Here is a 15,695-nt window from a genome sequence, read left to right on the forward strand (position 1 = left end):
CTGATATATCCCACACCCCTCACTGTAACACTCTGAGATACCCCACATCCCTCACTGTAAAACTCTGATATATTCCACACCTCTCACTGTAACACTCTGATTATCCCACACCCCTCACTGTAACACTCTGATATATCCCACACCCCTCACTGTAACACTCTGATATATCCCACACCCTTCACTGTAACACTCTGATATATCCCAGACCCCTCACTGTAACACTCTGATATATCCCATATCCCTCACTGTAACACACTGATATATCCCGCACCCCTCTCTGTAACACTCTGATATATCCCGCACCCTTCACTGTAACACCCTGATATATGCCGCACACCTCACTGTAACACTCTGATATATCCCGCACCCTTCACTGTAACTCTGATATATCCCACACCCCTCACTGTAACACTCTGATATATCCCACACCCCTCACTGTAACACTCTGATATATCCCATATCCCTCACTGTAACACTCTGATATACCCCACATCCCTCACTGTAACACTCTGATATGCCCCAGATCCCTCACTTTAAACCCTGATATTCCCCACACCCCTCACTGTAACATTCTGATATATCCCATATCCCTCACTGTAACACACTCAGAATTCCCACATCCCTCACTGTAACACTCTGATATCTCCCACACCCCTCACTGTAACACTCTGATATACCCCACACCCCTCACTGTGACTTTCTGATAGACCCCTCACTGTGACACTCTGATATATCCCACACCCCTCACTGTAACACTCTGATATATCCCACACCTCTCACTGTAACACTCTGATATATCACACACCTCTCACTGTAACACTCTGATATATCCCGCATCGCTCACAGTAACACTGATATATCCTACACCCCTCACTGTAACACTCTGTTATATCCCAGGCCCCTCACTGTAACACTCTTATATATCCTATACCCCTCACTGTGACACTCTGATATATCCCACACCCCTCACTGTAACACTCTGATATATCCCACACCTCTCACTGTAACACTCTGATATATCACACACCTCTCACTGTAACACTCTGATATATCCCGCATCGCTCACAGTAACACTGATATATCCTACACCCCTCACTGTAACACTCTGTTATATCCCAGGCCCCTCACTGTAACACTCTTATATATCCTATACCCCTCACTGTAACACTCTGAGATACCCCACACCACTCACTGTAACACTCTGATATATTCCACACCCCTCACTGTAACACTCTGTCATATCCCACACCCCTCACTGTAACACTCTGATATATCCCACGCCTCTCACTGTAACACTCTGATATATCCCACACCCCTCACTGTAACACTCTGATATATCCCACATCCCTCACTGTACCACTCTGATATATCCCACACCCCTCACTGGAACACTCGGATATATCCCACACCCCTCACTGTAACACTCTGATATACCCCACACCCCTCACTGTAACACTCTAATATACCCCAGACCCCTCACTGTAACACTCTGATATACCCCAGATCCCTCACTTTAACCCCCTGATATTCCCCACACCCCTGACAGTAACATTCTGATATATCCCATATCCCTCACTGTAGCACTCTGATATATCCCGCACCCCTCACTGTAACACTCTGATATATCCCGCACCCCTCACTTTTACCCCCTGATATTCCTCACACCCCTCACAGTAACATTCTGATATATCCCATATCCCTCACTGTAACACTCTGATATATCCCGCACCCCTCACTGTAACACTCTGATATGTCCCGCACCCCTCACTGTAACACTCTGATATACCCCACACCCCTCACTGTAACACTCTGATATATCCCACTCCTCTCACTGTAACACTCTGATATATCCCACACCCCTCACTGTAACACTCTTATACATCCCACACCCCTCACTGTAACACTCTGATATATCCCACACCCCTCACTGTAACATTCTGATGTATCCCACACCCCTCACAGTAACACTCTGATATATCCCACACCCCTCACAATAACACTCAGATATATCCCGCACCCCTCACTGTAACAATCTGAAATAGCCCACACCTCTCACTGTAACACTCTGATATACCCCACACCTCTCACTGTAACACTCTAATATACCCCAGACCCCTCACTGTAACACTGATATACCCCACACCCCTCACTGTAACACAATGATATACTCCACACCCCTCACTGTAAAACTCTGATACACCCCACACCCCTCACAGTAACACTCTGATATACCCACTCCCCTCACTGTAACACTCTGATATACCCCAGATCCCTCACTTTAACCCCCTGATATTCCCCACACCCCTCACTGTAACATTCTGATATATCGCATATCCCTCACTGTAACACACTGAGAATTCCCACATCCCTCACTGTAACACTCTGATATATCCCGCACCCCTCACTGTAACACTCTGATATGTCCCACACCCCTCACTGTAACACTCTGATATACCCCAAACCCCTCACTGTGACTTTCTGATAGACCCCTCACTGTAACACTCTGATATATCCCGCACCCCTCACTGTAACACTCTGATATATCCCGCACCCCTCACTGTAACACTCTGATATACCCCACACCCCTCACTGTAACACTCTGATATATCCCACTCCTCTCACTGTAACACTCTGATATATCCCACACCCCTCACTGTAACACTGACATATCCCACACCCCTCACTGTAATACTCTGATATATCGTACACGCCTTACTTTAACACTCTGATATACCCCACATCCCTCACTGTAACGATCACATATATCCCACACCCCTCACTGTAACACTCTGTTATACACCACACCCCTCACTGTAACTGATATACCCCACACCCATCACTGTAACACTCTGATATACACCACACCCCTCACAATAACACTATTTTATATCCCGCACTCCTCACTGTAACCCTCTGATATATCCTGCACTCCTCACTGTAACACTCTGATATACACCACACCCCTCACTGTAACACTCTGATATACCCCACACCCCTCACTGTAACACTCTGATATATCCCATACCCCTCACAATAACACTCAGATATATCCCGCACCCGTCACTGTAACACTCTGATATACCCCACACCTCTCACTGTAACACTCTAATATACCCCAGACCCCTCACTGTAACACTGATATACCCCACACCCCTCACTGTAACACAATGATATACTCCACACCCCTCACTGTAAAACTCTGATACACCCCACACCCCTCACAGTAACACTCTGATATACTCCACACACCTCACTGTAACACTCTGATATACCCCAGATCCCTCACTTTAACCCCCTGATATTCCCCACACCCCTCACTGTAACATTCTGATATATCCCATATCCCTCACTGTAATACTCTGAGAATTCCCACATCCCTCACTGTAACACTCTGATATATCCCGCACCCCTCACTGTAACACTCTGATATGTCCCACACCCCTCACTGTAACACTCTGATACACCCCACACCGCTCACTGTAACACTCTGATATACCCCGCACCCCTCACTGTAACACTCTGATATACCCCGCACCGCTCACTGTAACACTCTTATATACCCCACACCCCTCACTGTAACACTCTGATATACTACACAACCCTCACTGTAACACTCTGATATACCCCACACCCCTCACTGTAACACTCTGATATACCCCACACACCTCACTGTAACACTCTGATATACCCCACACCCCTCACTGTAACACTCTGATATACCCCACACCCGTCACTGTAACACTCTTATATATCCCATATCCCTCACTATAACACTCTGATACATCCCACACCCCTCACTGTAACACTCTGATATATGCCACACCCCTCACTGTAACACTCTGATATATCCCATATCCCTCACTGTAACAATCTGATATACCCCACACCCCACACTGTAACACTCTGATATATCCCACTCCCCTCACAGTAACACTCTGATATATCCCATATCCCTCACTGTAACACTCTGATATACTCCACACCCCTCACTGTCACACTCTGATATATCCCACACCCCTCACTGTAACACTCTGATATATCCCACTCCCCTCACAGTAACACTCTGATATATGCCACACCCCTCACTGTAACACTCTGATATATCCCATATCCCTCACTGTAACAATCTGATAAACCCCACACCCCTCACTGTAACACTCTGATATATCCCACTCCCCTCACAGTAACACTCTGATATATCCCATATCCCTCACTGTAACACTCTGATATACCCCACACCCCTCACTGTAACAATCTGATATACCCCACACCCCTCACTGTAACACTTATATACCCCACACCCCTCACTTGATGTTTTGTGCATGCTAAGATCTGGATTCTTGTGTTGGTTTATGATTAATTTGTGCGATTTTACTCTAACCTCATCTCTCTTTTTCTGCCCTTTCTCCACTTATCCCCCCCTCATTCCCCCTCTCTTTCTCTCGCTCCCTTTCACTTTCTCATCCACTCTCTTTCCGTCTCTTCCCTCCACCTGTCTATCCCCATCTGTTCTCTCGTTCTCCTCTCTTTCTATCTTTATCCTAACTATTGCTCCCTTGTTTTCCTTAACTCTCTGTCGCTCTCTCTCCCTTGTACTATATCCCTCCACTCCATCCCATCTCTTCCTCTCCACTCTACCTCTCTCCTCTCTCTTTCCACTCAATATTTGTTTCGTGTCCACTCTGTTTGTGTCTCTCTCTCCTGATACTCTTGTTTCCTTCTGTTCAAAATCCTTGCCTCCCCCTCTCTCTTCCCACCCACTTCCCCCTCTTTTCCCATCTCTCACCCTCTCTCTCCCTGCCGCTCTCTTTTTCTCTCTCTCTCGCTCCTCTATCCCTCTCTCATTTGCCCCCCCCCCTCTCTCTGCCTCTCTCTCTGTCTTCACTCTCTCTTTCCCTCTCTCACTCCCCTACCCCTCTCCCACTTGTCCCCTTCTCTCGTTCTCTCTGCCTCTCCCTTATCTCTCTCTATCTCTCTCTGCCTTATCTCTCACTCTCTCTCTGTCTCTCTCTCTCCCCCGGCCCTCAATTTCTCTTTCTCGCTCCTCTATCCCTCTCTCACTTGCCCCCCTCTCTCGCTCTCTCTGCCTCTCCCTTATCTCTCTGTCGCTCTCTCCCTCTCTCTCCATCCCCCCCCCGCAGATTGCTGTGTCCACTGTATCCTGGCCTGCCTGTTTTGTGAGTTCTGTGACCTCCTGCTGGACTGTGCCTCATGTGGGTCTGAGGGTGAGGCCTTCTGCTGCTGCGGGTCAGGAGAGGCCTGCCGTGGGGGTGACGAGAGCTGCCCCTGCAATGTGGAGTGTGGCGTACTGGAGGATTGCTGCGGCTCCTCCGACTGTTTGGAGATCTGTCTGGAATGTTGTTCTATTTGTTTCTCAGCCTGACAGGCGCCCCGAGCGGAGTCCCGGGACGCCGCTACAATATTGGCCAAGAGCCTCTCTATGACATGAGCCTGCTCCCATCACTCCTCTTCTTTTACTCTCAACCTATCCCCGATGCCCGAACCTGAATCGCCCCCCCCCCTTTCCTCACCCACTGTCCTCCCCATTCCCTTCCTATCTCATCGAATCCCTACAGTGCAGAAGGGGGCCATTCGGCCCATCACATCAGCACCTCTGTGATGCGACCATCAATTCACTCGAAGACACGTGGAGAAGTAAACCGTGGTTTTAATCAGCTTAGAACTGAGCCTGCCTGTGACCGGTGCAACACTGAAGGCGGCCCCGCAGGTCAGCAGCTCTTATACTTCCTGTAAAGGGGGTGGGGCCATGAGCGGAACCCGTACAGGCCCCAACATATCCCCTGTGGGTGAAGCCACACAATGGCCCATAGGTAGAGTCCACAGGGTTAAACACATAACACAGTGCACTGGTGAATTATCTGTAATTATACATTCACCACACTCTGAAAGAGCTCCCTACCCTGGCACACTTCGCCACCACATCCCAATCACCCCTTAAACTAACCTATTGGACACTAAGGGTCAATTTATCACGGCCAGTTCATCTCACCTGCACACCTTTGGACTGTGGGAGGAAACCGGAGCACCCGGAGGAAACCCACGCAGACACGGGCTATAAGTGAAAACTCCGTACAGTGACCCAAGGCCGGAATCAAACCTGGTTCCCTGGTGCAGGGAGGCAACAGTGCTAACTGCTGTACCACTGATCTCCTCACCTCCCCTCTCCCAACCTTCCCCCCTCCCCTCCGTCTTCCCGCTCTCCCCCATTCCCCAGGTTTCCCCTTCTCCTCCCTCCACCCTTACCCCTCCCCTCCCTATCTCCTCACCTCCCTTCCCCCAAAACCCGCCCTTCCCCCACTCCTCCCTATCTCCCCACCTCTCGTCCCCCAGCCTCCACTCGTCTCCTTCCCTTCCCCATCTTCTCACCTCCACTCCTCCACCCTCCCCATCAACTCCATCTTCCCCCTCTCCTCTCCTCTCCCTCCTTTTCCCCCATTCCCATCTGACCTCCCCACTCCATTTTGTCTTCCCCGTCAGACACTCTTCCCCCTCCTCCTCCCCCATCCATTTCCATTCCCACCCTTCTCCGCTGCTCCACCCGTCCCTCCACACATCCACCTCTCCTCCTCACCTCTCCCCCTTCCTCTCCCTGTTCCCCCCACCACCCATTGTCTGTCACCTGTCTCCCCCTGTCTACCTTGCCCCGCGCAGCATCCTTCTCCACACCCCTCCCACACACACACCCTGCCCCCCCCTACATTACTGCCGATGCCTCATACGAAAGCCTCTTCCTCAGCTTCCAGTGGTGTGTTTGGCACCGATGATGATCCTGAGATGACGTTTAACATTTCTGAAAATCCTATCCTCAAATCATGAGTTTGATTGACTGGGCAAAGACTGGTGGGCAATGACGGGCGTCCCCTGTCTCCTTCCCATAAAACCTCTTTGTTCTGCTGCCAGCCTAGTAATCCACACGTCCTCGCTCAGTACTCATCAAATCCTCCCTGGTAGCATTTGGGGAATTTGGAATCCAATTTTGACGTCTCTCTTTCTCGCTCCCTCTATCTCCTACGTTCTCTCTCTCTGTCTGTTTAAATGCCATGACCTGAAGTTTTTTAAAAAATCCCCAGCCCTACATACCTAAAAAAAACTAGACTGCAGCTATCGTGTCAAGTAAATAAAAAGTATATGTTACTGCAGTGCATTGATTGACAGGCCATCTGATGTAGCTTTCAAAAAAATCACCACCTGTTCCTGCCATTTCCATTGACATTTTCCAAGGGCTGTTATTGCAACGAAGCCTATTATGAATGCTTGGCTGTGTTTCAAAAAAGACAAACACGCTTATCTTGCTTGGCGCAGGGACGAGCAGAATCTGAGATCACATTGCGATCGATAGTTTGAATGGACTATTAAAGGGTTATGTTGTACCGGTGCAAGTGACTGTGAGCACTCTGGATTGCCTGAACATGCCATCTGACCGCTTTATTGAAGGAAATCTGCTGCCCTTATATGGCCTGGACCTATATGTGACTCCATTCCTATCCCAACAGGATTACTCTCTAAAGAACGCCCCACCATCACTTTTTGGCATTCAGGAATGGACAATGGTGCAGGGATTGTGGAACGGCCCAGGAGGAGGACATTTGGCCCATCGCCATTGTGCTGGACCCTATGAATGAGATATGTGACTCCAGACCCCCACTCAGCAATGCAGTCGACTTTTACTTGTTCCTCAGGGGCGAGGAATAAATGCTGGTCAAGCCGGTGACACCCCCACCCGATGAACTAATTGATAAAAACAACTTGCTACGTCAAAAATAAAGTTCTCCTCATCTCCCCTTTCCCTCTCGTTCTTTCACGGATTCTCTTCAATCTGAACCCCCATCCTTCGGTTACCGACCCTTCCTGCCGCTGTTGGAAACACTTTCACCTCATTCATCCGATCGAAACTCCCCCCCCCCCGCCCCCTCGTGATTGTGAACACCTCGATTAAATCCCCCACTTAACTTTCTCTGGTCCGAGGATAACAATCCCACTCTCTCCCAGTCTCTCTCTTTCTCTCTTCACATGAACTGAAACAGTTTTGGGATTAATCGTCCACCAGCCGCTTCCTCTCCGAGGCTCTGACACCTTCTCTGAAACTGTGGCGCCCAGAGATAGACACCTTGCTCCGTGTTTGGTGATGTTTCGACATTTTGCTTTCGGCCTCCATTCACAAAGCCCAGTTTTGCCGTGTTAAACGGTATTCTCAATCTGTCCAGCCACCCTTCAAAGACTGGTGTACAACTATCGGCCAGGGCTCTCACCCCCCCTCCCCCCCCCCCCTCCAGCCTGACTCACTTTAGAATCATCCCAGCGTAGGGCAGCATGGTGGCGCAGTGGTTAGCACTGGGACTACGGCGCTGAGGACCCGGGTTCGAACCCCGGGTCACTGTCCGTGTGGAATTTGCACATTCTCCCGTGTCTGCGTGGGTTTCACCCCCACAACCCAAAGGTGTGCAGGTTAGCTGGATTGGCCACGCTAAATTGCCCCTTAATTGGAACACAAATAATTGGGTACTCTAAATTAAAAAATCATCCCAACGAGTCTCTATGGCACCTCCATGTTCTTCCTGTCAATGTGCATCACTTCACACTGCCATGCGTTAAACTGTATTCGCCGGTTGTCTGCCCAACTCACCGGTCTGTCTGTCTGTGTCCCTCTGAACTCTCTTCATCCTCCTCACTGTTGACAGCATCTCCAGCATTTCACACCATCTTTGAAATTGTGTCCTCTGCACTCCCAAGTTCACATATTTAATGCATATATCAGAGGGAGCAGTGATCCTAATACAGAATGGTGTGGGGGGGGGGGGGGATCTGCACAATGTGCTCTCCTCCCATCGGAATGATAATCCCCACTACGATTCTCTGCTCTCTAACTCTGCACCAACTCTGTGTCCATATTGTCACTGCCCCTTTAATCTCCCCCCCCCCCCCCCCTTCGCAACCCCATTGACTTTCAACCTTTGCCAAACATTGGCAAACAAACCTATTTAGATGAGGCCCCAAACGCCTTTTGGAAGTCCATGCCCACAATGCCAACCTCGGGTCCCCCTTCGACTCTCTCTTTGTTGAAGATCTCAATTGAATTCTTGCCAATTCTTCACACACCCCAGAGATAAGCGTGGAAGAAGGAGCCTCGACCTCTAGGTTCCTGGTTCAACACCCAATCACATCCACGAGCTTTATCAGTACACCCCGATGCAACTTGTTTCCACAATACTCATTGGTTCCTAAGCTTTTGACAGGCCATCTGGTGTAGCTCAGAAAAAAACCATAACCATCTGTTCCTGCAGTTTTCTAAAAACTTCATTGTTGAAATTTCCTAAGGGCGTACAACTGAGACATTTACGAATGCTTGGCTGAGTTTTTAAAAAAAAGTTAAGAAAGCCAATAAGTAACGCAAAAGCCTTTCATGAGGAATTTTGTCTACAGCTTTGCAGCAGCCATAAATGCTCTCCCTCTCTCTCTCTGATGAATGGCTTGGTTGCACCCAGCACGTTGATGAGGTGCCTGGTTCGGGAAGGATGCCATCTCAAGGGCAACCAGTGCCATTGGTAACTGCTGGAGGCGCTCAGACGTCGATTGGGATGGAGGTTGCCTTTTTTTAGCTAATGGCCTTTCGGCAGAACTCTGGCCTTGACTTGACTGAGTCATGAACTGACGCAGGGCCCGGGCTGACTTCCTGAAGGGGGAGGTGGCCGCCTTTGGTCCATATTGGAGACCCATTCACGGTGACCTGGGTAAGACTGAGATTCCATTGGCTGAAATGCCAATTGGGAGAATCAAGGGCTCCCATTGGTTGCTATTTCTGAGGCGCCCAATTGCACTCACATTCGGGCAAGATGAGAGGGGCAATCCTGGTGGACTAAAAGGGCAGGATGTTGGCATTTTCCAACAGTGCTGGGTTCGTGTGCATTTACCCGCATTAATGTATAAATCTGTAATCTTCATATTAACCAATGTGGCTTTTATATATTTCATATTTGCTAAATATTTCAGTAAAAAAATTAAATAAAATAACTCTGCAAGTACATTTTAAGCCTACATTCTTGGATTTTGTTCAGTTTAAATCTGTTTTTGCTCATTGGAATCAATCATTTTTATAATACTGATAATGTTTATTGTCACAAGTAGGCTTATTTTAACACTGCAATTAGGTTACTGTGAAAAGCCCCTAGTCGCCATATTCCGGCGCCTGTTCGGGTACACAGAGGGAGAATTCAGAATGGCCACCTCACCGAACAGCACGACTTTCGGGACTTGTGGGAGGAAACCGGAGCACCCAGAGGAAACCCACAGACACGGGGAGAACGTACAGACTCCGCACAGACAGTGACCCAAACCGGGAATCGAACCTGGGACCTGTGAAGCAACAGTGCTAACTACTGTGCTACTGTGTTGCCCAGTGAGGGGGAGAGAAGTGGATGGGAATTAACTGCGCCTCAATTTGTCACAATCTCACCCTGACTGAAGATCGCAGGTATGAGCCCCCCCCCGCTCTCCCCGGTCCCGCCGCCCCCACCCCACACATACCACACCTCAGCGCAAGATCTCATATTCATGCTCCATTCTGCAGGCCACACTGTTGGAGTGTCAGTGCTGAGGGGGTGTCGCACTGTCGGAGGGTCAGTGCTGAGGGAGCACCGCACTGTCGGAGGGTCAGTGCTGAGGGAGCGCCGCACTGTCGGAGGGTCAGTGCAGAGGGAGCGCCACACTGTCGGAGGGTCAGTGCTGAGGGAGCGCCGCACTACATAGATTACATAGAACATACAGTGCAGAAGGAGGCCATTCGGCCCATCGAGTCTGCACCGACCCACATTAATCCCTCACTTCCACCTTATCCCCGCAACCCAATAACCCCTCCCAACCCTTATGGACACTACGGGTAATTTAGCATGGCCAATCCACCTAACCTGCACGTCTTTGGACTGTGGGAGGAAACCGGAGCACCCGGAGGAAACCCACGCGGACACGGGGAGAACGTGCAAACTCCGCACAGACAGTGACCCAGCAGGGAATCGAACCTGGGACCCTGGCGCTGTGAAGCCACAGTGCTAATCACTTGTGCTACCGTGCTGTCGGAGGGTCAGTGCTGAGGGAGCGCCGCACTGTCGGAGGGTCAGTGCAGAGGGAGCGCCGCACTGTCGGAGGGTCAGTGCAGAGGGAGCGCCGCACTGTCGGAGGGTCAGTGCAGAGGGAGCACTGCACTGTCGGAGGGTCAGTGCTGAGGGAGTGCCGCACTGCCAGAGGGTCAGTGCTGAGGGAGATCCGCACAGTTGGAGGGTCAGTGCTGAGGGAGCGCCGCACTGTCAGAGGGGCAGTGCTGAGGGAGCGCCGCACTGTCAGAGGGTCAGTGCTGAGGGAGCGCCGCACTGTCGGAGGGTCAGTGCTGAGGGAGTGCCGCACTGTCGGAGGGTCAGTGCTGAGGGAGCGCCGCACTGCCGGAGGGTCAGTGCTGAGGGAGCACCGCACTGTCGGAGGGTCAGTGCTGAGGGAGCGCCGCACTGGCGGTGGGTCAGTGCTGAGGGAGCGCCGCACTGTCAGAGGGTCAGTGCTGAGGGTGCGCCGCACTGTCGGAGGGTCAGTACTGAGGGAGTGCCGCACTGCCAGAGGGTCAGTGCTGAGGGAGCGCCGCACTGGCGGTGGGTCAGTGCTGAGGGAGCGCCGCGCTGTCAGAGGGTCAGTGCTGAGGGTGCGCCGCACTGTCGGAGGGTCAGTGCTGAGGGAGTGCTGCACTGTCAGAGGGTCAGTGCTGAGGGAGTGCTGCACTGTCAGAGGGTCAGTGCTGAGGGAGTGCCGCACTGTCAGAGGGTCAGTGCTGAGGGAGTGCTGCCCTGTCAGAGGGTCAGTGCTGAGGGAGTGCCGCACTGCCAGATGGTCAGTGCTGAGGGAGTACCGCACTGTTGGAGGGTCAGTGCTGAGGGAGCGCCGCACTGTCGAAGGGTCAGTGCTGAGGGAGCACCGCACTGTCAGAGGCTCAGTGCTGAGGGAGAGCCGCACTGTCAGAGGGTCAGTGCTGAGGGAACGTCGCACTGTCAGAGGGTCAGTGCTGAGGGAGCGCCGCACTGTTGGAGGGTCAGTGCTGAGGCAGCGGTGTGCTGCCGCTTTGCTGTGTGTGGGATCTTTCTGTGTAGAGGGCGGCTGTAAAATTGGCTGCTCTACTTTCAGAAAGTATTCTGTTCACCACGGAGCGTATTGGGGCACCCCAAGGATGTGAAAGGTGCTATTGAAATGTAACCGTCTCATCCCTTCCAATGTTAGCCGTTTTAGTTGCTGTGATATGAAGAGTCTCAAGTTCTTGTTCTTGTTTACCAAACACCATTTATTTCACTTCCACAGCCTCTGCACAAAACTCTTAACAACACACCACCTGACAGAGGCCACCTGAAGCCCCTTTACATATCAGTGTCAATTAATGGATACTTAACATAAATGAGACAACTAATTGCAATGTCTCTGAATTCATTACTTAACAGTCTCCCCTTCCTTGGAGAAAAAAAAATAATTAGGTGAAATTTTTTTTTAAAGAAACTCAAAAACACACACATGATTTCCCCCCCTCTTTTTTTTTGTTTGGATGAGAAAGAAAAAAAAAACAGTCACAGAAACAAGCGCCCTTCAGAAACAATATCCAAAAGTTTCTGTGAACTCGCCCCTCTTTTCGTAAAACAGTCTGACAGTTGATAGCTCCTGTCGACCCATTTAATTTTTGTTATTTCCCCTCTGTCCAACATCTGCTTCAAACTTGCGATGTCTATCAGTAACCTCTTTTCATTGACACTTTTTGTAGAGTGCACATTTTCCCACAGGGATTTATTGTCAATGTGACAATCAATAGGTATATTACCCAAATCCCCTGATCCCAAAATTTCTGTCAATATCATACTTATATAAAAGGCCATATCCACCGCCTCTACAAGGCTTAACGTCTCAGCAGCCAAAGTGCTTTTGACCACTCTCCTTATTTTCTTTGTTTCCCACACAAGCGGGCAACATTTACCATTGTTCCCCAAAAGGAAAATTATAAAATCTCCTGCGCTTGAAACCCCATCACATAAATTTGCATAGGACGCATCACTATAAACTATGGTGTTTCAAGTGCTTAAGGTCACCTAAAACCGGGAACTTCAAAACACACTCCTGCATTTTTAGTTTGGCCAACGCTTTATTTGCTCTTATTATGTCTTCCACTTTGGGATCATTCATTTTTGTACTCAACTCTAAGACATCAAAACTCACGTCCTGTCTAGTCTGTCTACCTAACCAGTTCAGTTGCCCAATTAAACTTCGCAGTTGCTCTTTTTTTATCTTTGAAACCATTGCGTCTTTTTATGAAACCCGGCCACGACTAATTGCTATTGGGCTGATGCTTTCCAAATAAGATTGCTGACGTAAAGTTGCCCCTAACTTAGTCTGTCCAATTTCCAGTCCAATATATTTAAATGCACCGGAAGCCTGACTTCCAACCCTGAATTCTTTCCTCAAACCAGAGATTACAATAGCTTCAAAATCACTACTCCCACCCCACAAAAAATCATCGACATGCATCATAAAAATGCCAGAAAGATTTCCTTTATAGTGCCAGTAAAACATTGCAGGATCTGCTTTCAACTGGCAACAGCCTAACTTTAACAAAACTGACCGTACCGAAAAATACCAGACTCTAGATGCATCATTTAATCCATATACACATTTGTTCAACTTCCAGAGTACCCCTTCTGTGTTAGCTGCTTCTTTAGGAGGACAGAGAAAAATGTCTCTCTGGAGCTGATGCCCCTGCAAAAAGGCAGCTTTTATATCAATAGATTTGCATTCCCATGCCTTTGTGGCTAATAGAGCCAAGAAGATCTTTAAACTAACCTTTCCTGCTGTAGGTGAATCTACCCTTAATTCCTGATCTTCTAAGTTTTCTTCAAATCCCCTTGCCACGAGCCTGGCCTTTGCCTTATAAGTTCCATCCGGAAGAACCTTTTCCGTGCAAATCCATCTGTGGGATAGCGCTCTTTGTCCCCTATCCGGTACTTCCGTGTATACCCCAAATTCACTCCAACTATGCAATTCTTGCTGTTTAGCTTCTTCGATAACTTTTTCATCTAATTTATTTGAAGCCACCAAAATCTCCCGTGCATGTGGGCTTCTACTCCTATTAGTATTCGTAGTCTTACTCATGTTCCGAGATCTTGATAAACTACGTCCCCTCTCCCGCCTGGTATCTCGTTCTGTACTGCTACTGCTTGATCTTTCCCTTCTGCTATGGGATGTCCTTTCAATAGTTCTCGACCTTTTCCTGCGAACCTGTTCACTATCCGATGTACTATCTGAACTGGCACGGAGTTTCTGTGCCCTCCATTTTTAAACTTTGTTTTCCCAATCCATTGTCTTGACTCCTTCCCCTGAATGCTGTACATTCGACCAATGTTTATCCTTTCCAGTGGCCTTCCCTGCTCTACTAATAACAGTTGCATCCTTCCATTGACTAGACCCTTAAGGCAAGTATGTCACTTTTGTACCAACTTTTGGCAGTTGCCCTTTCAGAAAACTGGCCTGTTTTAATTCACCAGAAGTGTTGTGTTCCTCCACAGAAACCCTATCTATATCAGTCAATTGGTCCTCATAGTTCTGTAACACATGCGTACCAGATGACTCTGGTTCCTCGTCATGTCTGTCTGCTCTGTCTAAATTTGAAAATTTGTAATCTGTACCCATTATGCTTGATGAATGGACCCTAACAGTTTGATTACCATGTTGCAAAATAATTGTTTTGCCATCTATGCCTATGATCTTCCCTGGGCCTTTCCATTCATTAGAATTGTCTCTCTTATAGTATACCATGCCTCCTTGCTGAAAAACGGCATCTGATGGCCATATGTTATGTCTTAAAGCTCTGAGAATTCTTTCAGAGACTTCTGCTTCCAAAAAAGCTTTTCTACTTCAGCAAAACCAGAGCTAATTGTAGTCCCCTCCCAAGCTGGAGACTGGTCATCCAAAATGGACGGAATTTTTGGATTTCTACCAAACACTAATTGATAAGGACTATAGCCCCCAACCATCTGCAATGAATTCTTTGCATGCACTGCCCATGCTAAAGCTGAATTTAGCCAGCAATTTGGTCAATCTGCCAAAATTTTCCGAAGCACATCATCGATGACAGCATGATTTCTTTCACAGACACCATTACTAAATGGGCTTTCTGCAGCCGTATTCATTACTCTGATATTCATGTTTTCACACATATCCCTAAACTCATCATGAGCAAATTCTCCCCCATTGTCCGTAAGGAATTTTGCCCATTCCTGTTACAAGTGTATCTTCCATATTCTGCCTTATTGCAGGCTGACCTATTTAGGTCATCAGAGCCATCGGAATCGAATGTATTCCCAGAAACTTTTGTAAAGCTTTTGCCATCTGTTCGAATAAGGTATCCTTATCAGTAAACTGAACTCCTGTCAAAACCAGGAGCCTATCCATGTTGCTCACTCTCGCACAGTCAAGGGGCAGGATTCTCCAATATCGGCGCGATGTCCGCCGACCGGCGCCAAAAACGGCGCGAATCAGTCCGGCATCGCCCCGCCCCAAAGGTGCGGAATTCTCCGCACCTTGAGGGGCCGAACCCTCACCTTGAGGGGCTAGGCCCGCGCCGGACTGATTTCCACCCCGCCAGCTGGTGGGAAAGGCCTTTGGTGCCC

General features: G+C 49.0%; 1 protein-coding gene across 2 annotated transcripts in view; it reads left to right on the plus strand.

Annotated features, from left to right (window-relative positions):
• LOC140398974 (uncharacterized) overlaps nucleotides 1-10,042 on the plus strand; it is a 185,641-nt gene extending 175,599 nt beyond the window's left edge. Inside the window, exon 5 of one of the 2 annotated variants that reach the window (XM_072487994.1) lies at nucleotides 5,142-10,042. In XM_072487994.1, the coding sequence (XP_072344095.1) occupies nucleotides 5,142-5,383 (242 nt within the window). In that variant the 3' untranslated portion in view covers nucleotides 5,384-10,042. The remainder of the gene's footprint in view (nucleotides 1-5,141) is intronic. The other variant, XM_072487993.1, reaches the window with a different exon arrangement.
• Nucleotides 10,043-15,695: the final 5,653 nt, after the last annotated feature.

The sequence above is a fragment of the Scyliorhinus torazame genome, chromosome 22 (genome assembly GCF_047496885.1).
Source record: "Scyliorhinus torazame isolate Kashiwa2021f chromosome 22, sScyTor2.1, whole genome shotgun sequence".
Lineage (NCBI taxonomy): Eukaryota > Metazoa > Chordata > Chondrichthyes > Carcharhiniformes > Scyliorhinidae > Scyliorhinus > Scyliorhinus torazame.